This window comes from Taeniopygia guttata, chromosome 10 (genome assembly GCF_048771995.1).
Source record: "Taeniopygia guttata chromosome 10, bTaeGut7.mat, whole genome shotgun sequence".
NCBI lineage: Eukaryota > Metazoa > Chordata > Aves > Passeriformes > Estrildidae > Taeniopygia > Taeniopygia guttata.
The window spans coordinates 2,938,917-2,960,719 of record NC_133035.1 but is presented as its reverse complement, the minus strand read 5'-3'; the positions used below and the strand labels follow the sequence as shown (position 1 = coordinate 2,960,719).

Sequence of the window (21,803 nt, the reverse complement as noted above, 5' to 3'; positions counted from 1 at the left end):
GTGTGTGTGTGTGTGTTGCAGTGTCAGGGATGGTCTCTGCTCTGTGTGTGTGTGTGTTGCAGTGTCAGGGATGGTCTCTGCTCTGTGTGTGTGTGTGTGTGTGTTGCAGTGTCAGGGATGGTCTCTGCTCTGTGTGTGTGTGTGTGTGTGTGTTGCAGTGTCAGGACGTTCCCTGCTGTGTGTGTGTGTGTGTGTGTGTGTGTGTGTGTGTGTGTGTGTGTGTGTGTGTGTGTGTGTTGCAGTGTCAGGACAATCCCTGCTCTGTGTGTGTGTGTTGCAGTGTCAGGGATGATCCCTGCTCTGTGTGTGTGTGTGTGTGTGTGTGTGTGTGTGTGTGTGTGTGTGTGTGTGTGTGTGTGTTACAGTGTCAGGACAATCCCTGCTGTGTGTGTGAGTGTGTGTTGCAGTGTCAGGATGGTCCCTGCTGTGTGTGTGTGTGTGTGTGTGTGTGTGTGTGTTACAGTGTCAGGACAATCCCTGCTGTGTGTGTGAGTGTGTGTTGCAGTGTCAGGATGGTCCCTGCTGTGTGTGTGTGTGTGTGTGTGTTGCAGTGTCAGGGACGGTCCCTGCTGTGTGTGTGTGTGTGTGTGTGTGTGTGTGTGTGTGTTGCAGTGTCAGGGATGATCCCTGCTCTGTGTGTGTGTGTGTGTGTGTTGCAGTGTCAGGACAATCCCTGCTGTGTGTGTGTGTGTTGCAGTGTCAGGGACGGTCCCTGCTGTGTGTGTGTGTGTGTGTGTGTGTGTTGCAGTGTCAGGGATGGTCCCTGCTGTGTGTGTGTGTGTGTTGCAGTGTCAGGGACATCCCTGCTGTGTGTGTGTGTGTGTGTGTGTGTGTGTTGCAGTGTCAGGGACATCCCTGCCGTGTGTGTGTTGCAGAGTCCGTCCGGAACACGCCCAGCACGGACACGATGCCGGCGGCCTCGGCGGTGCCCAGCGCGGAGCTGGCCGAGCCCGAGGGGCCGTTCCTGCCCGCGGAGGAGGAGCCCCAGGGTCCCCCCACGGCCCACGTGCGCCCCTCGCACCCCCTCAAGAGCTTCGCCGTGCCCGCCGTGCCCCCCGCCGGGGGTCCCTTCGACCCTGCCCTGCCCAGCACCCCCCTGCTGACACAGCAAGGTGAGCCAGCCGCGGGCACAAAGGGGCATTTGGGCAACAGAGGAAACGTGGCACGGGCTGGGGGGAGCTCTCCGTAACTGAGGCATTCCTTTTCTCCCGATACAATCCTTTTCCTTCATGGGATCATCCCTGACTGCTTTGGGTTGAAAGGGAGCTTTAAAGCCCATCCATTCCCACCCCCTGCCATGGGCAGGGACACCTTCCACTAGCCCAGGCTGCTCCAAGCTCTGCCCAGGCTGACCTTGGCACTGCCAGGGATTCAGAGGCATCCTGTGCCAGGCCTCCTCCCCCTCCCAGCCAGGAATTCCTTCTCAATACCCATCCATCCCTGGCAGTGGAAGCCGTTCCTTACTCTGAGCTCCCTGAGCAGGCAGCAGAGGCAGTGAGCCGGGCCTGACCGTGTCCCAAACTCTTTGCAGCCCCGGGGCACCCCCTGCACGCGGTGAAGACGGCGTCCATCGGCACCTTGGGCAGGACTCGGCCGCCCATGCCCGTGGTGGTGCCCAGCGCCCCCGAGGTGCAGGAGACCACGCGGATGCTGGAGGACTCGGAGAGCGTAGGTACCCCCTGCCCGGGCTGGCAGGGCTCAATCACCCTGGGCTCCGTGGGCACCGTGCACTGGCACCTTCCCGGGCACAGGGCTCAGCCCTCCCACAGCCCCGCTGCCCGGGAATCCACAGGGAAAACGGGGGGAGACGCCTTCTGCAGGGAGGGTCCTGCTGAGCCCTGCAGCTGCAGCTTCCCCAGCTCTGCAGGGCATTGCCAGTGCCACCCTGAGCTCTGCAGGGCATTCCCAGTGCCACCCTGAGCTCTGCAGGGCATTGCCAGTGCCACCCTGAGCTCTGCAGGGCATTCCCAGTGCCATTCCCCAGCTCTGCAGGGCATTCCCAGTGCCACGCTGAGCTCTGCAGGGCATTCCCAGTGCCATTCCCCAGCTCTGCAGAGCATTCCCAGTGCCACCCTGAGCTCTGCAGGGCATTCCCAGTGCCACGCTGAGCTCTGCAGGGCATTCCCAGTGCCATTCCCCAGCTCTGCAGGGCATTCCCAGTGCCATTCCCCAGCTCTGCAGGGCATTCCCAGTGCCACCCTGAGCTCTGCAGGGCATTCCCAGTGCCATTCCCCAGCTCTGCAGGGCATTCCCAGTGCCACCCTGAGCTCTGCAGGGCATTCCCAGTGCCATTCCCCAGCTCTGCAGGGCATTCCCAGTGCCACCCTGAGCTCTGCAGGGCATTGCCAGTGCCATCCTGAGCTCTGCAGGGCATTCCCAGTGCCATTCCCCAGCTCTGCAGGGCATTGCCAGTGCCACCCTGAGCTCTGCAGGGCATTGCCAGTGCCATTCCCCAGCTCTGCAGGGCATTCCCAGTGCCATTGCACATGGAACATTTGACATTAATGTCAGTGTGTTCCAAGCCATCATCCCAAAAATATTTGTAAATTATCACAGGAAAGTTTCCTGACTTTTGGGAAGGGTGCAGCCATGTTGGGCTGCTTTGGAAGCAGCTTTTGAGGAATGTTTTGGTGTGAGGCCCTGGAAGAGCTGTTTTCCTTTCAAACTGCAGGCCAAGGAGTTGCTCCTGTGGCCACTGTGTCACCTGTTGAAACACAAATATTCACTGCTGCATTACTGCTGCAGGAAATGCTCATTTGGATTTTTTTTCCTCGTTCTCCTTTTGGCACATGTGTTTTGCTCTCCTGATTTTATTTCTCTATGTGCTGGTCTGGAAACTTGATCTTGGTGTCCTTTTGTGCTTCTGTCACTCCTGCTTTATTCATTTTGTTTGGTCAGTACCAAACCCATACTCCTCATCTAATTTGTAATATTTAAATAGAGCCATTAATACTTTTTTCATTAATGTATTAGTGCAAAGTAGAGTCAGCACAAAAGAACAGATTCAATTACTGGTTCAACTATGATTTTTCAAATGTAAATTGCAAGTTGAAATATGAGGTTCGGGGCTTGGTAGTGATTTGAATTAATTCTGGATTTTTAGGAGAGCCTGTAGGAAGGAGTTCACTCCCAGCTGCTGCTCCTTCTCCCAGTCAGGAGGTGTTGGGCAGAGGGCTGGGATGAGTTTGCTGTACAAGGCAGAGCTTTGGTAAACTGCGAGCTCTTGGCTGTTGAAATGAAGGAGGAGGTTTGTGTGTGAGAACAGGTCAGGGCTGGAAACTGCTCAGAACTGGGAAGGACTTGGTCAGGAGGGGTTTGGATTTGAGCCAGGCCACGGTCTGTCCACAGTGGTGACAGAAGCGAGACAGCTGAGCCTAAAAACATGTGGCTTTAGCAACTATCCTGATCCCAAACCAGCTTGGTTGAAGTATTCCTTTTCCCTTTTTTCCTGTTAAGCTGGGGAGATCCTTCTCAACGTCCTGCTTTGGTTCAAAGGCAGGGATTGAGACAGGAAAACTTTAGGGCCTGATCAGTGGAGCTCTGAACCACAGCTGCCCCAGGGAGTGCCCACACTTGGAAAAGAGGGATCTTTAGTTATTCATGGATAAATCCATGTGTGCTCTGGGGCTCAGCGCTGCCCCAGGGAGTGCCCACACCTGGCACTGTGTGAGTGACCCTTTCCTGCCCGCAGAGCTACGAGCCGGACGAGCTGACCAAAGAAATGGCCCACCTGGAAGGACTGATGAAGGACCTCAACGCCATCACCACGGCCTGAGCGCCCCGCAGCCGCCGCCAGCCTCGGACTCAGCCTTGCAACACAAGGATTGTACAGAGGAAACACTAAAGGAAAAAAAAAAAGAGAAAAAAAAAATAAACAAACCAGAAAGAGGGACAGCACATGAGAACAATGGAGGGAGGAGGAGAGGAGCCAGCCCGAGGTGACGCCAGTGTCACCCTTGTCCTGCAGGGAGCCACGCGGGGTTCCAGCAGCGCCCGGCAGGACGGGCCACGCCAGCCAGGCTGGGATCCAGCAGGACAAAAGCAAAGCAAAGTGGACTCGCCATTAGTTTTTTTTCTGGTCAGGTTTTGTCTCAGTGGTGTGATTGCCCTGCCTTTTCAGTGTTGGACATTGGCATTTATGTACAATTTTATTTGTGTTTTTATTTTATCTTTTTTTATAAAAAGGAAAAAAATATTGTAATAAAAAAAAAAAAAGGGAGAAACTGTTGTTTTCCACAGCCTAGGCTGAGGTTTGACTGCTTGTTCTATTGTGTATGAAAATTCATTGCCAGTGTGGGTTGTTCTGTTCTGTTTTTTATTCTGCGTATAATTACGTCCCCTTCTGGCAGTTAATCCATGGCCTTTTGGGATGCTGCACTGCTCTTTGTAAGCTTTTTTTATTATTTTTATATTATAATTATTAAAAGCCTGACTTTCTCCTCTCATCACTGTGAGATTCCCGGTCTGTTTGAATTGAGGTGTAATTGGAGAGCCTTGTTTGTCGCTTTTTGTGCAGTTTCAATATTTTGAGTGGGGGGAGAAGTAGCTGGGGAAGGGTTGGGGATCCCAGGGAGGGTTCTGTTGTTTTCCTGTCTTTTTCCAGTGACTGGGAAGACTGAGGAACAAGGAAACATCTTCAGCTGTACTGTGTGTCTGGTCACTGAGCGCAGGAGGAGTCTCCTTTAGGAATATTCAGAGAATTCCTCCTGGGAATTGGGGTTCTCCTGGCTAGGTGACCCCACAGGAAGCTTCTTTTGGCAGCTGTTTTGTTGTTGTTGGTTTAAAGAGGGATCAGGAGCCTTGGAAGAGCCGAGTGAGAGCTCAGCAAGGCTGCAGGGCTCAGAGAACTGGAGGATTTTCCATTCCCAGCAGCCCAGATCCTGCCTGGAGAGCACCGAGTGTCCCCAGGGTCCTGCACAGCGGCCCTGGCCCAGGAATCCCAGCAGGAATCCTGCTCTGAAAGATTCCTCGGACACAGAACAAGGCAAAAATGTATTTTTTTACACTTTGGAAACCATGTAAAAATAAACCCAGTACTGGTGACCCAGGTGCTGTTCACAGACCTGTCTGGAAAGGGAGGAGAGGGAACAGGGAGGGAAGAGGGGTTTTCCTTCTCTCTTTGTGTGCTTGCCTGGCTCTGTCCTTCTCTGCATTAAAAAAGGGCTGGAGTTCACTTAAATGAGAAATAAAAAAGAGCGAGAAACCCCAACCAGCTGCCAATGAGCTCCTGTGCAGTTTCACTGCTAGGATAAAAGGAATCCCAAACTTCCTGATGGGATTTGGGAAGCTCAGGCCCCTCTGTGCCTCTGCCAGGAGATTCCCACTGATTTTGCAAAAAGAATTTTTTTTATCCCCTGAAGTGGAGCTTCCCTGGGAGAAGGGAGAGCAGGGATTGAGGGTGGGGTCACTTCCTTTCTTTTCCCGGACCCTGTGTTGTCATTTCTGGGCCATTTCCTGCATTTATTTATTACTGAGGGAGGGGAGGGAATTAAATAAATTGTAGCACCATGGGCCACCTGGATAATTAATGTTTGGACTTTTAATCAGTACAATTCAGGGCAAAATAAGCTACAGAACATGTATTTAAAGAATAAAATCCACACCTGGCCTGAAAGGAGGGTGTGGATCTGTTCCTTTGCCTATTTTTTACCTATACCCAAAGAAATGCCATCCTACACACACAGTATTCCCAGCTGGGGGCCTTTGTGAATATTCCTTATGTAGAACACCATGAATGTTAATATTGTCATTGAATTTGGGGAGGGGGAATATTTTTAATGATAAAACAACTGTTCAAAGTTGGTTTTTTAAGGTTAAACTGAAAAAAAAAAAAAGAAAAAACATTTATTCAATTCAGTGTACAATCTGTATTGCACTTTTTCACATTTTAATGCTACGTTTTCTTACATATCCTGTGATTTTAACTTTGGAACATTGTGTATCCTTGTAGTGTCATAGTCCAGCTGTGCAGTGACAGCTTCCCTCAGACATTTGGGGAAAAGGAACAAACCAAACCTGTACATTGTTCTATGATTCTCATGTAGAAGAATTTCAAGGACTGCTGTAGATGTCGACCTTTCTGTACAATTTTTTTGCTTTTCTGTAGTATTTGCTGTATCCTCTATGGCCTTTTTTAATAACTTCATGTTTATTATTTTGTATTGGGCATCCAATACACTTTTTTTAATCCAGTCAACTCCTGTCCTGCTTGGAGAGTTTGTTTAATTATTCGTAGTGGGTTCAGTAACCATGTTTGGGGTTTTACTTGCCCTTTTTTCCCTTGCTGTGGGTTGTGTTCTCCAAAGAAACAAGAACAGAACTGTTCTCCCTCCCTCAGGCTTTGTGCAGACACTGAACTTGGAGCATTTTCCTGTCTCCCTATTTCAAAGCTCCACAGTAAAAATATCACCTTTTAATTAGCAAGCAGAGAAGGAAGGGGTTCAAACCAGGGCAAGTACAAATAATAGCCTTAATAAACTGGGAAATAATTGAAAAATAACACCACAACCACGGGCTATTGCACTTTGTGATTCGGGATTGTGACGTGCAGGAATTGATCTCCTTGTCGCCACCCCGGTGCTGCTGTACATCAGCCCGGGGGCAGCGGCCACTGCCCGGGTCACAGCCCTGTCCCTGCCCTGTCCCCAGATCCTTCTGGTCCCCCAGCCCGCTGGGCAGGGGCAGCTCAGCCTGTCAGAGCCTGGGCAGCTTTTCCCGTGTCCAGGAGCGCAGATAAACCCGCTGGAGCCCCGAGCGCAGCCCGGGGGCACTGCCGGGGCCCGGCTGAGCTCTCCGGCTTCACACGGGACCACCGAGCTGCCAAAAGAGCTGCCAAAAGAGCTGCCAGAGCCCCGAGTCCGAGCGGTGCCCAGCCCCGCCTCGTTCAGCCCAGAGCACCGAGTCCAGGAATCCCTGGGACACCTCCAGGGATGGGGATCAGCCCCTGCCAAGGCCTGAAATTCCTCCCCGGGCGCACCTTGATCTCCTCTCATGCTGTTCCCTGAGCAGAGCCCGACCCCCGCCCCGGGCTGTGCCCCCTGTCAGGGAGTTGTGCAGAGCCACAGGGGCCCCCCTGAGCCTCCTCTGCCCCAGCTGAGCCCCTTCCCAGCCCCAGCTGAGCCCCTTCCCAGCCCCAGCTGAGCCCCTTCCCAGCCCCGTGCTCCCTTCCCGGGACCCTTGGCCGGGTGGCAGCGGTGCCCGGGGACAGCAGGGGACAGCGGTGCCCGGGGACAGCAGGGGACAGCGGTGTCCCGCTCGCTGCTGAGCAGCCGCAGTGCCCACCCGGCCCGAGCGCAGCTCCTGGAAGGGACGAGGGACCCCGCGGGTGCTGCTGCTGCTTCCGAGGGGCAGCTCAGGGAGGGGCTCACGCTGGAAATCCCAGATTTTCCAATTTTCCAAGGGAGTTTTGGCTCCCCAGAACCAAGGGTTGCCTCAAACCCCTGCAATAAACTGGGTGACACTTGCAGGCTGTTGCCCAATGAGAGCAGCCACCCATCTCCTCCTGAATGAGGCTGGGCTTGATCCTAAACCCTCTTCAGAACTCAGTACAACCATTTCTGCAGCAGCTCGGGGTGATTCAACTCAACAGCTTTTACCAAAACCACTGAACCAGTGCAGCTTTTCTTTGGATCCCAGAATGGTTTGGATGGAAGGGACCTTAAAGCCCAATTCCAGTCTCACCCCTGCCATGGCCAGGGACACCTTCCACTAGCTCAGGGTGCTCCAGGGCCCAGTGTCCAGCCTGGCCTTGGGCACTGCCAGGGATCCAGGGGCACCCACAGCTGTGCCAGGGCCTCACCACCCTCACAGGGAACAATTTCTCCCCAGTATCCCATCCATCCCTGCCCTCTGGCAGTGGGAGCCATTCCCTGTGTCCTGTCCCTCCATCCCTTGTCCCCAGTCCCTCTCCAGCTCTCCTGCAGCCCCTTTAGGCCCTGGCAGGGGCTCTGAGCTCTCCCTGGAGCCTTCTCTTGTCCAGGTGAGCACCCCCAGCTCTCCCAGCCTGATTCTGAGATCAGGGGAGGCTTCCAGCAGGTTGCACATCTGCCCCATATGACTCTTGAAAGCCAAGCTTGGAGCTGCACTGTGGCTTTCCAGAACCTTCCAGACACAATAAAATCCCTGCCCCCAGAGCTCTGCAGGGTGGTGGCACCCTGGAAGTGCAGGGGACATTCCAGGAAACACACAGGACTGACAGGGAGGGAGAACCCCTGGCAGCCACAGGAACATCAGCATAGAAGTGGAAGAGTGGAGAACACCCCCAGCCTGCACACCTGCCTGGGGTGGGACAGGAAAGCCAGAATGCCACAGAGTGCCAGGGACAAACAAATCCAGTGAGGATTCAGCCCACCCTGGTGGGGGGGGACGTTCTGAGCAGCACTTTCCCCTCCACGGGCAGGGCTGGAGGCAGCTGCACAGGACAGTGACCTGATCCCTGTCCTTTAGTGACCCAGAATCAACTTTTCCCAGCTATTTGCCAATTGCAGCTCCTCTTTCCCAGCCTGCTGCCAGCACACGCTGCCTGTCCCTCTCCAGAGGTGCAGGAACCTCGGCTCCCACAGGGCTGTACTTTGGGCAAACACCCATTTTCCCTGGCAGTATCTTAGGAGGAAATCCTGCTCCCCAAGGAGGCTATGTCGGGACATCCCAGCCCCAGGAGCTGCCCAGCTGCTCTGCCACAGCGGGTTGGGCACGGTGGCAGTGTCACCACAGCCCTTTTGCAGCACCCAAATGCACCGGTGCCACCAGTGCCAGCCGTGGGGACAGGAGGTGCTGCTCCTAGAGCTGTGAATCCAGGCACGGCCAGCCCTGAGCACAACACCCTGCACCCAGGGGTGCTCTCCAGCTGCTGCAGAGGCTGGGAGAGCTAAGCAGGCCGAGCTGGAGATTAGCAATGAAATCATCACTCGTTAACTTAACCCAAAGCAGGATCACCCTGGGGGCTGCAGGCAAGGCAAGGCTGGGCTGAGCTGCCAAAGGCTCCTCTCCTGGAGCTTTGCTGAGCCCCTTCTCCCTTCAGTGACTCCGCCTGCCCTGATCTCCTCCCGGGCTGCGGGAGCGCCTCTCTCCTGCCCGCAGCCCTGCGGGGAAGGGGACAGCCCCGGGCAGGGCTGGCAGTGCCCCAGGTCCGAGCTGGAGCATCCAGGGCAGCTGCTGGGGGGCTCTGACCTGGCTGCAGCCCCCCCGGTGCCACCCTGCAGGACACGGGGACTGCGGGCAGCTGTCCCACAGCGGGACACGGCTTTGGGATCGGACCGGGGGGTTCCCAGGGGAAGCCCCGCATGGCCGCGTTCCTATCCCGGCCCCGCGGTGACAAACAGCCCCTGGCACTGCTGAGGCACCGGCAGGGAGCAGCTGCCAGGGAAACCTTGCCAGGGGCTCTCCGCAGTCCCGGTGCCATCCCAAACCCTCTCCCAGCCTCGCGGGCTGTCCCTGGCCCGGGGAGCAGCGGGACCGCACCCTGCCCTGCCCAGCCCTGCCTGGCTGCTCCTGCTCACAGATTCCTCCACCTTCTCCTGCAGGGGCTCAGCGCATCCCCGCGGGCCGAGGCCGGGCTGGAGGAGCAGGGGCTTCCCTGGCCACGTTCCCTCCTGGATCCCCGGGGCCCCACAGCCATTCCTGCCCTCCCCTGGGCACCAGCACAGCTCGGTGGAGTCATTTTCCCACTTGGAGAAAAAGGGAGAAAAGCTGTGCTGGTGGGTGGGGAAAGCAAAAGGGACACGGCACCCCCAGACAGGCCCAATCCCCAGATCCAGCACCTTCCAGAACCTTCCATTCAAACCAAGGCCCCCAGAGCACCACCAGGTAGAAGCAGGAGTGGCCAAGGGGACAGAGCCCGGGGACAGGGCTCAGCCTTTCCTCACAGCTGCCCCCAGCAGCCAGGAATTAGAAGGACCAGCAGCACCCCCAAAAGGTGAAGTTCAGGTGGAAAGTCACCCCCAAAGCCCCTCACTCCTACCTAAGAAGGCACAGGAGAAGCTGCTGGTTCTTTCTGCAAGGAACTGGACGGAGAGAATCCAAACTGGAACCTGCTTGTGCCCCACACTCCCCAGGTGTTTCCCATCTCCAGCCCAGGTGTTTCCCATCTATCTCCAGCCCAGGTGTTTCCCATCTATCTCCAGCCCAGGTGGTTCCCATCTCCAGCCCAGGTGTTCCCCATCTCCAGCTCAGGTGTTTCTCATCTCCAGCTCAGGTGTTTCTCATCTCCAGCCCCAGCCAGGGCCCTCCCCAGCTCCAGGACATTTCCCTGAGCCCCAGCCCAGCTACTCGAGGCTGGGGCTGTCTCTGCCCACCCAGCTGGGTTGGAAAGGGGGCAGGGAGCAGTGGGGTGTTAATGGATGGCAGCTGGAGTGGGGACAGCCCTTCCCAGCCAAGGTTGCTCTGTGAGAGCCACTGGGATCTAATAAAACCCATCAAGCAGAGAACAGCCTCACGATAAATTAGAAATGGATGCTGAGTCCCCACCGTGCTGTGACTCACGGGCTCCCAGAGGATATTCCAGAGTGCCCGAGGCTGGTGCCTGCCTGGTTTTGTACCACTTCAACCAAACTCTGTGATTTAGGAGAGCACTTTGCTGGAGAGAGGGAAGAAAAGAAGGTGTGGGTTGTGCCACGAGCATCTCCAGGTGTCCCTGCTCTGGTTGGGATCTGTGGAGTGGAGCTTTCATGTCAGCGCTGATTAAAGCCACGCCTTAAGCATCCTCGTAGAGCTGAGCGGGAGCTCCTCAGCGCCACAGGAGCAGCGGGCTCACAGGGATGAGCTGTTTTGGGTGTGAGGCAGCAGGGAGAGGTGAACAATCCCTCGGGGCTCGTTCCTGCCTGGCACTGCAGCCGTGGGCAGAGGTGCTCGGGCAGCAATGTGCCCTCAGCACACGGGCCCCGCACGGCACCGGGTGCGGGTTTAGGCAAAGGGCACTGGAATTAGTGCAGCACAATGTCTGGGGGCTCTGCAAGTGATCTGACAAAACCAATGTACAGAAAGCCGAGCTAAAATCCAGCCTCTTCTCATCGAGGGGAGAGAGCAGGCAGGGAGGGGATGGGTTTGCAGAGCCCCTGCCCATCCAGGAGCAGTGCCCAGGCACCCCTGGGTGCGGGGACAGGGCTGGGGACAGGGGACAGCGGGCACTGCTCCCCTGAGGTCTGTGCCCCCTGCACGGAGGGCAGAGCGTCCTTGCAGCCATCACCTGCACACGGAGCACACCTGGAGCGGGTGCTCAGCTCTGACCTGGGGACCTTGGGTTTTCCCAGCCTCTCCCCTGGCATCCCCCCTGGGAAAAGCAGTGTCCAGCCAAGGCTGCACCTCTGCCAGGAGCTGATAGCGTCACTCACAACGTGCCTGAGCAGCCTCATCTCATTTCTGCAGGTTTCTGAGTGTACATTTGGGCTGAGAAACCGGGGCAGAGGGGCCAGAGGCACACAGGAAACCTGGGACCACAGTGGGAGCACTTCTCCGTGTGGGGCAAGGCACAAACACGACCAAGGGACTGCAGGATGATGCAAAGCTGCTGCAGGATCACCTCCAACCCGAGGGCAAACCCCAGCTGCAGCTTGCCCTGCCCTGCTTCTCCTCCCCCCTGCAGAGGGGAGCCACAGAGCCCAGCAGAGGGAAAGATCCCCCCCAATCCCTCACACAGGTCAGCCCAGCCAGGGCCTGCAAGGGGCAGAGGGCACAGGGGGAGAATTTGGCATCCAGCAAAGAGGGATTGCCACGTGTGCTGCCAGTTGTGGGGTTGGCACAGGGCTCAGCAGCAGCCCCTGCCATGCTGCACTGGCTCTGGCAGCAGGGCATTCCCAAGGAGCTGGCAAAGTCCCCTGCCACCGCTCAGGGGTGTGGGCAGTGAGATGTGCCCTCTGCCCAGGCTGTGGGAGGCTCGGAGGAGCTGCCCCCCCTGGTTTTGACTCTCTGTGCTGTGGCCATGGCTGGGAGCATTGCTTTGTGCCGTGTCCCCCTGCCCAAAGGGATCCTGTCCCACAGAAAACGGGGTCAGAGCTCACAGCTCACAGCTCCTGGCACTGGCACAGCAGTGCCTTGGGTGGCAGGGACGAGGTTTCACCCTGAGGCAGGGGTGAAACTGTCTGGTGTTCTTTATGTTAGCTAAAACACACACTCGGCTGTATTGATTGCTTTAAAGGGCTCATTCCCAACTTACTCATGGCTCCCTAGCACGGAGGAAAAAGATGCAGCTCCCTTTTCCTTCTGGGCATTCCCAGCAACACCCTGCAGGGTACCTGAGCTTGCTGGTCCTGCGCTGGGAGATCCCTGGAGCTGCAGAGGAGATGAAACAGGGCTCAGTCAGGGCATGCCCAACCCCAGCCCCAGCCTGGGGCTTCCTGGGGACATCCCACAGGCTTGGCAGGGTGTCCCTGATGGTGGCTGTGACTGGGGAACAGCCCGAGGGTCCTGCCAGGCACAGAGCTCAGGGAGGCTGCAGAGGAGGAAAATCCTCTTCCCAAGGGAGAGCTGAGCCCCAGGCTGCTTCTCCTCAGGCCCTGGCACCACTTTCCTTCTGCCCAGGGCTGGCTGGTGCAGGGACCAGCCAATCCCAGTGCCCTGGGAAAGCACTGCTGGGAATTGCTGGGTTCTGTCAGCTCCCACATCCCAACATCTCCAACAGGGGGCAAGAGCTGTGAGTGTGGGAGCTGCTGCCTCTCCCAAAGCCAGAGACTGCTGGGTGGGCAGCCAGGCCAGGCCAGGCTTCCCAGACAAGGCTGAAATTCCCATGAAATTCCCATGAATTCCTGCCCAGACCGGGGCTGGATGGAGAGACCAGCAGAGCTGCTGCTCCCCACCCTGGGGAGGGGTCCTGAGGCTCTGTGGGGCAGGCAGTGGTGATGAGGGGCACACCCCCCTGCTGAGGACAGTGCCCTGGCTCTGGGGATGTTTTTCCCCACAGCCAAATCATCCCAGTGCACTCTGAAGTCCTTGCAGTGAGGCAAGGAGGCAGCACATTGTGCTGAACCAGCCAGGCCTTCCAGGCGTGCTTTGACAGCTCAAAACTTGGATTTTCTTCCAGTCCAACCTTGCAAATTTACAAATCTTCCGGGAAATCTTAATTTTAAAGGAAATGCTGGCTTGGGCAGGACTAACAACCTGTTCCCTCTGTAATAGGAAAGGCACGGAAAATAGCCTGGCCTACAAACCCACCCCAAAGGGCAACCCAAACATTTTAGCCTCAATTCCCTCGGGAAACTCCAGGACAAGGTGACCCACCAGGAGTCACACAGAGACCCCCAGGGGGCCTTGCAGGCGTGAATGGAAGCTCAGAGCTGAGGCCACTTTTACCTTCCTAAAACTCTTCAGCTCCTGGCCTTGGCATCCTCCCTGCGTGGCTCCTGCTGCCAGGGGCTGTCCTGTGCAGGGCTCCTTCTCCAGGGATCCCACAGGCAGCCACAGCTCCCAGGTCTGCAGTAAAGTGAAGGATTTTCCTGCACACATCTGCAAAACAACTGCCAGGTTTCTCCCTTGGCCTGCTGAAAATTCAGGTGTAGGTGGAAGTTTTAAACTTTTTGTGTCAGTGGCTGAATACAGAACGTGTGAGGTGGTGAACACCCTGCCAAAGCTCCAAAGGCAGCAGGAAGATAGAGACAGGACAAGCAAAGGGCTGAAATGGGATTTTCCTCCTTTAAAGCTCGTCTGGTGTTGCCTGGAGTTCACCACGTGAAGCAGACAGCAAGTCAGAGGGGTGGGTTTTTCACATTTTTATTTACTAAGGTTTTTATTGTGTGTTTTATATTGCAAACCCCACCCCTAGAACTCTTCCCCTCCCTTCCCCCCAAAAGAAACCAAATAATAGTAATAATAATAATAATAATAATAATAATAATAATAATAGTAATAAATATAGTTCCACCTACTGAGACAAGCCTAGTGTTGACTGGGGTCCAGTCAGAGTAACTCAAAGTTGGCTACTGCAGTGCTGAGAGCTGGAAACCCAAAGAAGATCCCCGAGGGAAGCAAAGCCAAGGAGGATGTCCTGCAGTGAGGAGGGGGCAGTGCCAGCCCTGGGTGTCCCCTGAGGGTCCCCAGGGTGGCCAGGACTCGGGGCCAGCGCAGCAGCCACGGGACAGGAGCCCAGGAGGGCTGGAGACCTCTCCCCCCTGCCTGCCCAGCCCAGCCCCACACGGAGCCCCCAAACTCTCCAGGTGCTCGGCCAGGGGCCCTCTGGCACACAGGGGAAAGGTTGGCTACAAACCCAAAAAACTGAAAAGGATATTGTGAGTCTTCCTTCTACCTCTGAAAACATGAGAGGGTCTGTGAGTCTGCTTCAATTCCTGTTTCAAGATGAACCTGTACATATTTGGAAAAGCAGGATCTAGAGGTTATAATTGTCACCTGCCAATCAGCCCTGCAGGAGGGTCAGAACTGACACGTATTTTAAAACTAGGATATACATATATATATATATATAAATATGTGTGTGTGTGTGTGCTGATACATGTGCATAAATAGACTACAGATGTGTGTGACTACCCTACAGATAGAAAAGCAGGTGTGTAGATATAGATACATCTATAAAATCTATACAAACACACACACACACACACACACACACACACACACACACACGCTCACCCTCCCACCACACTCACACAGACAGAGCTGTATGGAGCCAGTAGAAAAAGCATTTCCAGAGTTCCCCTGACCCTTTAAGGAAGACCAAAGCTGATCACATCTGAATTTGGAGCCACCAAAGCAGGGTGAAGCAGGAGTGCCCAGGAATGCAACATTCAAGGTGCAGGCACGTGGCAGAGAGTTCTGCAGACAAGTCGGTATAAAAACTGTCAGCCAGGGTTTGGGGGCAGGGCACAGGGAGCTGGAGGGGCTCGGGATGGGCTGGGGAAGTTTTTGGCACTGCTGCATGGAGTCCTGTCCCCGTGAGGGCTGGGGACAGAGGGAGGCTGGATGTGTCTCTAAGGAGCGTTAGAAAAGTTGAGCACCTGACTCGGACAGTGAGGTGGCCACAGACACCCCTTGGCCTAAGAAAAACCCAAACAGAGAGGAAGGACAAAGTGACACAAAAGGAGACTGCCCTGGAGGTAAAGGCTGTGGCTGCTCAGTGCTGCTGGCCCCGTTCTGTCCCACCCCACCGCCACAGCCCAGGAGCCCCGGCTGTGCCCAGGGGCCTGCAGGGTGTCAGGGGAAGCCCACCAGCTGCAGGCTCTTATTGCTGGTGAAATCAAACAAAAGATTTCGGTTCCCCCAGCAGGGGACAAGCACAGACCGTGGCCGGCCAAATTTCTGGGCTGATCTGGTTTTGATGGTAAAAACGGAGTTGTGAATCTTGGAACTGTCCTGGTGCCTTCACGCTGCCCTGGGCTGGGGACTGCACCCACTGCTCAGTCCTTTCTAGTTCTCCTCAGAGCAGTCACCCAGGGACACTGAGACACTGAAGTGACAGAGGGGACATTAAAGAACTGCCTCTTCCTTCATCCCTCCCGTGCTTTGCACGCTCCATGGAGAGGCTGAAGCTCAGGGCCTTCTGCCTGCTGTGCTGGCTTCTCCCTCTGCCCACATCAAAGTACAGAGGGATCATCCCTGCCCTCCCCGTGCCTTGCAGGGATTGCTCCCTGCTCCCACTGCAGCATCAGTGGAGTAAGAAAGGGACAATGTGCAGCAAGACCCATCCATCTCCTGGTCACCTTCATCTTCCTCAGCTGGAGTCCAACCCAAATCTCAGCCCCTGGGAAATCCCTCAAGGGGTCTAAAAGAGTGAACTCGCCCCTTCCTGGCTCCTCTGTGACCTGCTGAGTGCAGGAGGTGACCTGGCAGGGAGGCAGGGACACTTGTCGTGTGTCCGCAGCCCCGGGGTCACAGCTGGGGCAAAGCTGAGGCCAACCAGGGCTGCTCTACAAACACCAGCTCCGGGCCTGACCCCACGAGCCCTTCGGTGGCCCACATCAACCTCGGAGCTTTGTCTCAACAGGAAAACCTTTTTGGTGGCTTCTATGGCTGCTCATTCACGTGTTCCAGCTCAGGCACGTGCCCCGGCTGTGCGTTACCTCGTTGGATTAAATTTGCTCGTATCCTTTTTTTCCTGTGTATTAAAATATTCTATAAAATCAAGTGACCAAAAATCTATAGCTCTAAGAATACCTGGTTATCTTCTTTTTTTTTTCCCGTTGTTTTTCATGTGTTTTTTCTTTGTTTCTAAGCACAGTTAAACCTAAACAAAAGAAATGGAGGAAAAAAAAAAAAGCAGGAGTGGTGCAGAGGGAAAGAAAGGAAAAAACTGCTCGGTGAACTCATCAGGAACTGAAGGGCAGAGCTGGCAGGAGCAGCTGCTCCAGGAGTCCTCACAAATTGGAGGGCAGTTTGGACCTGACGGGCTCCAGATCCCCCGTGAGCACTATGGACTCTTTCCGCCCGCCCGCAGTCAGGGGAGCGGCGCCGGCTCCCAAGGCCAGCGGGTGTGGCAGAGAACCTGAGGACATCTGGCGTGGCAGCGTCACCCGCCCGGGGATGGAGCTACACGGCCGCCCCAGCAGTCCGCTCCCGCCGCCCGGGAAAGGGGAGAAGCTGGAAACAGATTCTCTAGAGGAATGAGGGGAGCTGTGGCGGCCCAGCGTCTGAGCCAGCTCCTGGGGCAGGGAGGGCTGGGACGCAGAAATCAGCTTGATGTCCTGGTTGAGGCGCCCCGGCGGCACCGCGCCGCGCGCCGGCAGCGGCTGGGCCGGGGGGCTGGCGGGCTGCGGCAGCAGCAGCGAGCCCTGCGAGCCCGAGGCCCCGCCAGGGCCGCTCTGGAAAGTTCTGGTGGCCACCGGGCTCTGACTGGGAGGACTAAGGCCAGAAGGGGTGTAGGAGGGAGAGGCGATGCCGGGCTGCTGGAGCGGGGACGCGGAGGCGAAGGGAGGCCGCTCTTGGTGGAGCTGGGCTATCGTTCCAGTCAGAGATCCTAAAGCACTTGGATGTGTTTGGCACAGTCCTGCGGACGGCCCGCCCGAGGCCTGCGCCAGCTGGCTGAGGCTGGAGGATGGAGAGTTGGAAGAAGGAGGGGCTTGGAAGTGGTTCAGTCCCCCCAGGGTCCCACTGCCCGAGAGCTGCTGCGACTGTCCCCCCTGCAGTGGTCTCGTGGTGGGCTGGAACTGGTTCAGGAGACTGGGGGGGGAGTTTGATGAGAGCTGGGTGAGGGATGTTGATGGGGAGCTGGCTGAGGCTTGCTGGAAGTGCCCAAATCCACTGCTGGAGAGGGCTGGCTGCTGCTGCTGCTGCTGTTGCTGCTGCTGCTGCTGTTGCTGCTGCTGCTGCTGCTGCTGCAGGGGCTGAGCTGCGCCTAAGGGTGACCCAGAGGGTGCATTCTGGAAGTGGCTCAGCCCCACCGAGGAGGTGCTGCTCAGCCCCGGCTGGCCGGAGCCCCCCAGAGGGGACCCCACCTGGAACTGGCCCAGGCCGGCGGCGGCCGAGAAGCCGGCGAGCTGCTGGATGTGGAACGAGGAGGACGAGGGCGTCTCGGCGCCCGGCGTGTGCAGCTGGGACGGGGTGCTGGACGGGGAGCCCACGGCAGAGGGGCCGGCGGACGGGATGAGCGACTGGAATCTCTTCAGCTGCCGGGGCGTCTGGCTGGGCTGCTGGCCCAGGGAGCCCAGCACGGACACGGGCGGCCGGAAGATGGCCGTGGGCAGGCGCGGGTGGTGGGTCAGGGCGATGGCCACCGAGGTGGTGGCGGCGGCGGCCTGCAGCGGGGCCTGGATCAGCGGCGTCCAGATGACCGGCGTGGGCGTGGAGGCGGCGGCGGCGGCGGCCTGCACGTTGTGGGCACAGTGAGCCATCTCCCGGTCGTGCTGCACGATCTGCTGGATGATCTCGTTCTCCTGGTAGTTGAACACCCCCGAGTTGAGGTCGTGCTGCACTTTGTGCAGCAGGATGGAGTTCTTCTTGCCTGTGGAGGAAGGGAGGAGGGAAAGGGTCACTGTGGGTGGCAGAGCATGGGGGTTTCAGAGCTTCCTGCCCCACTCCCCTGCAATGCCTCCCCTTGGTGCCCCGCACAGCCCCTGGGGGTCTGTGCACAGCCTCTGCCCAGCAGCAAGATGGCAAACACCACATCTGCTTCTGTGGAACCAGCAGCCTCAGGTCCCACAGAGTGGGAACTGGGACACAGAGCTGCACATCCAACAGGACACGCATCCTTAGGCAGTGACAGCACTGCTGGGAAACATGGCAGACTGGCTGCAAACAGCTGATGGATTTGGAGGATTCCCATTTTGCACCTCAGCCACCATTAGAAAAAGAGAATAAAACCTCACAAATATAAACCCAGTGAAGTCTTCAGCCACTCTCCTTCAGCTTCACCTTTTCCTCACCTGTCTCAGGTGCCTTGGTACTTTGGAGTCAAATATAGGGGTTCACTTGAAATGAGACCTCTCTGTGAGTCAGGGCTTGGTCTTGGAGTCTTTCCCAACCTGAATGATTCTGTGGCTCTGCTCTGTGGAGCTGGAAAAGCTCAGCTGGGCCAGGTAGGACCCTCAGGCATCCTGCAGCAGCTGTGCCCCTGGAACCCCAGCTTTAGGGAAGGTTCCAGCTGGATTCCCAGCCTGCAGCCAGAGTTTAACTCAGCTCTTTGCCCTTGCAATGGGCTGGAAAATGCAGTGAAATAATTTGTCCAGCCTGGGAGTGCAGCTGGCACTGGAGGGATGCACTCCTGGGCTGAGGGACAGAGCCAGCCAGGGCAGGGCCTGGCACCAGAGGCATTTCCTTTTTACCCCACCCAGCCAGCTCTCAGATCTTTTTGATCTGAGGCACATCTAGATGACATCCAGATGATTGTTTGGTTTTTTTACTGCATGATGTAGCTTTTAAGCGTGCAGTAGATAAAAGAGTAAGAGTTTAAGGACATGCCTTAGTCCAGCCAAATGGAAAATCAAACATCTGCCAGGAGAGAGCTGGAATGGCACTGGAGAGGGAAGGTGGCACCTGGTCTCCTAAAGAGCCACTCTGAAACAGCAGAGCCTTGGATATAACTCACTGAGCTCCAAAGCCAGCAGCAGAAAAAGGTGAAACAACTCCTGCACCAATAAAGAGGAAATTGTACAACAGGAGGGAGATCCCAGTCACTCCCACCGTGATGCTGGGAGGGTAAAATGTGTTAGTTCTTGCTGCAAGGCATGGAATGTACAGAAACCACCCCCATGAAGAACATCAGTGAGAAAGCACAGCACATTCAGAACAGAGGTGATTGCACAGCTGAGGAGGGAGCTCAGGGACAAAGGAAGCTGTTCCCAAACATTCCCTTCCCTTGCAGGAGGAACCAGCAGACACGAATTTGAGCCAAGCCCATAAAAAAGGAAAGAGCAATCTGACTGAAATTGCAGACACTGCCAGAACATGCTGATAGTTTTCCCTTCCCCTTTTCAAATCAAGCCTTTGTCACCCCACAAAGGACAGGGGGTGGCTCTGAGGGCTCTGTGGGTAAAGCACTGAAATGCTGCCAGAGTTCTGATCCTGGATGTGCACCCGGGACCTGGCTGCTGTGGGGAATGGGATGGGATGCTCAGTGCTCTGCTGTTGTGCCTACTGCCAATCACTCCCTGCAAAAAAACAAAAGGCAGGAAAGCTTTTGTTTCCCACTCAGAGTAAGATTCTAGCCCAGGAAGGATGTGATCCTGAAGGCAAGCAGAATTTGGAGCTGCTCAAGTCATTCCAGGGGCTGGAAGTGTAAGTGTAGGAATGCTCTAATGGCTGTTTGTTGTATGCTGGACTGGAACAGCTCTGGATAACCCCAGAAAGACAGATCCCAGTCCTTCCCACAGCCAGGCACAGCAGAGGCAGCACCAGCACCTTTAAATGGGGTTTGGCACAGAAGGTCACTGAATACACACACACAGAGTCATTCCCACCCAGATCTGCTAAAATCACAGAAAATGAGCTCCAAAGAGCTGCTTAAGCACACTCAGAGACACAGACTGTGTGTGGAGAGAGCAGAACCTGCCTGACTGCAGCTGGCAGGTGAGGGAGGAGGTGGCCAGGCTGCAGCATTCCAGAGTCACAGAGAGACTGGGACTGCAGCTTTGCAATCCTGCCCTTCCTGGAGCTGAAGGGACAAATCCCAGCATGGGCCATGTGCAGCTCCTGCAGCACTGCAAGGTCAGGCTGTGCCTGGGACACACGCTGAGCTCAAAGCAGCCAGGGACAAAGCTGCTGTCCCGAGATAAAACCGGCCTGAGGGGAAGGGCCAGAGCAGGGCAGCGAGGAACACCTTCCCAAAGCTCCAAGCAGCCACTGCTCTGTGCTGGTATAACCACACCTTGTCCCACTCTCCCAGTGTCCCACCTCATCCCACTCTTCCAGCGCCCCATCTCATCCCACTCTCACTGCTCTAACCTTATTCCACTCTCCCACTGCCCTGATCCCATCCCACTGTCCCTGCTCTAACCTTATCACACTCTCCCAGTGCTTCATCTCATCTCACTCTCCCTGCTCTAATCCCATCCCACTCTCCCAATGCCCTAACCTTATCCCACTCTTCCAGTGCCCCACCTCATTCCCAGTACAGTACAGAGACAGTACCCAGTCTCCCAGTGCCCCCGCTCATCCCATTCTCCCTGCCCTAATCCCATCCCACTCTCCCAGCACCCTATTTCATCCCACTCTTCCACTGCCCCACCTCATCCCACTCTCCCAGTGCCCAAATCCCATCCCACTCTCCCAGTGCCCTAAATCCCATCCCACTCTCCCAGTGCCCTAAATCCCATCCCCCTCTCCCAGTCCCTGTCACTGGCTGTGGCTCTGGGGCTGCTCCCAGTGCAGGGTCTCCCTGGATCCCTGCATTGTGGCTCCCCTCCTTCTCAGGCCACCTCAGCTAGCTGGAAAGCCACACTGATTCCTGCACCTGCAGTCTGGGTGAAGAGTAAATGCAAGGACTGCAAAGCTGAGCTGCTGAGGTGGGAGAAACTGCTCCAAGTAATGGAACACGAGATGGGACCCAGCTTTGAGGGTCTCCTGCTCAGTGCCCAGAGGTCTGTGTTGGCACGTGGATTCCTCACTAGGGAGAGAATATGCTGTGCCTCCAAGCTGCCCTTGTAGAAATCTCTGTGAGTGCATTTCTGTGACTGCCAGGAGAAACCACCCTGGATGTCTCCCAGCCCGAGCTCCCAGCTGCACTCCAGGGGCTCCACAGCCCAGCTGAACTCAGACCATGCTGATGCTTTCCAAACGTGCCTGGTATTTACTGGAAGTGGTTTGATCAAAGCTCCTTAGGTTTGTGTCAAGTTGATGAAGTAATACCAGTAAAAGCCTTGGAATGATTATTTCTGTTGTTTTTTAAACCAGAACACTCCATTTTCCCTTTGAAATCACATTACACTTCACTGTTTTCCTGAGCCCAGCTTGCCTCTATTAGCTGTTTCATTAGATCACATTTTTCTCTTCTGATTTGCCAAGAAAATATCAAATTTCTCCTCCAGAGCACTGCAGAAGATTACAGAAGACATTCTTCCAGCCATGGAAGGGGAGAGGAATTTTTCAAAACCATTTTTTAAAACTGTAACTGGTTGGCAAACTGAAAAATTAATTGACTTCCCCGTTCTAATGAATTGCCTCATTTACACAGTGTTTCCACATGCCAATATAAGTCCTGTGGGTTGCTTCTGGAGAAAACCCTGCTTCCCACCAGCCCCAGATGGGAACGGGCCCAGAGCAGAGTCCTGCTGGGACAGACATTCCCGAGGTCCTGCATGAGACAGAAACCAGAAATGGGACAAGGAGTGGGACTGACTTTGCTTGGGCCAAGATTGGTGCTGAGATTATTCCTCTTCCTCTTCCTCATGGGATTGAAGAAACAGTCCCAGCCCCTTTTCCTGGCCTGGATTCCT

The 21,803-nt window shown here is 55.8% G+C and overlaps 2 protein-coding genes across 9 annotated transcripts in view; one reads left to right on the top strand and one right to left on the bottom strand.

Annotated features, from left to right (window-relative positions):
* Nucleotides 1–6,196, top strand: part of NEO1 (neogenin 1) — a 165,835-nt gene extending 159,639 nt beyond the window's left edge. For all 8 annotated transcript variants that reach the window (XM_032750345.3, XM_032750344.3, XM_032750343.3 and 5 more), the window contains 3 exons: nucleotides 876–1,112; nucleotides 1,532–1,668; nucleotides 3,692–6,196. In XM_032750345.3, the coding sequence (XP_032606236.3) occupies nucleotides 876–1,112; nucleotides 1,532–1,668; nucleotides 3,692–3,775 (458 nt within the window). In that variant the 3' untranslated portion in view covers nucleotides 3,776–6,196. The remainder of the gene's footprint in view (nucleotides 1–875; nucleotides 1,113–1,531; nucleotides 1,669–3,691) is intronic.
* Nucleotides 6,197–13,682: 7,486 nt separating this feature from the next.
* HCN4 (hyperpolarization activated cyclic nucleotide gated potassium channel 4) overlaps nucleotides 13,683–21,803 on the bottom strand; it is a 97,163-nt gene continuing 89,042 nt past the window's right edge. Inside the window, exon 8 of the mRNA XM_072933954.1 lies at nucleotides 13,683–17,875. Coding sequence (XP_072790055.1) covers nucleotides 16,293–17,875 — 1,583 coding nt within the window. The 3' untranslated portion in view covers nucleotides 13,683–16,292. The remainder of the gene's footprint in view (nucleotides 17,876–21,803) is intronic.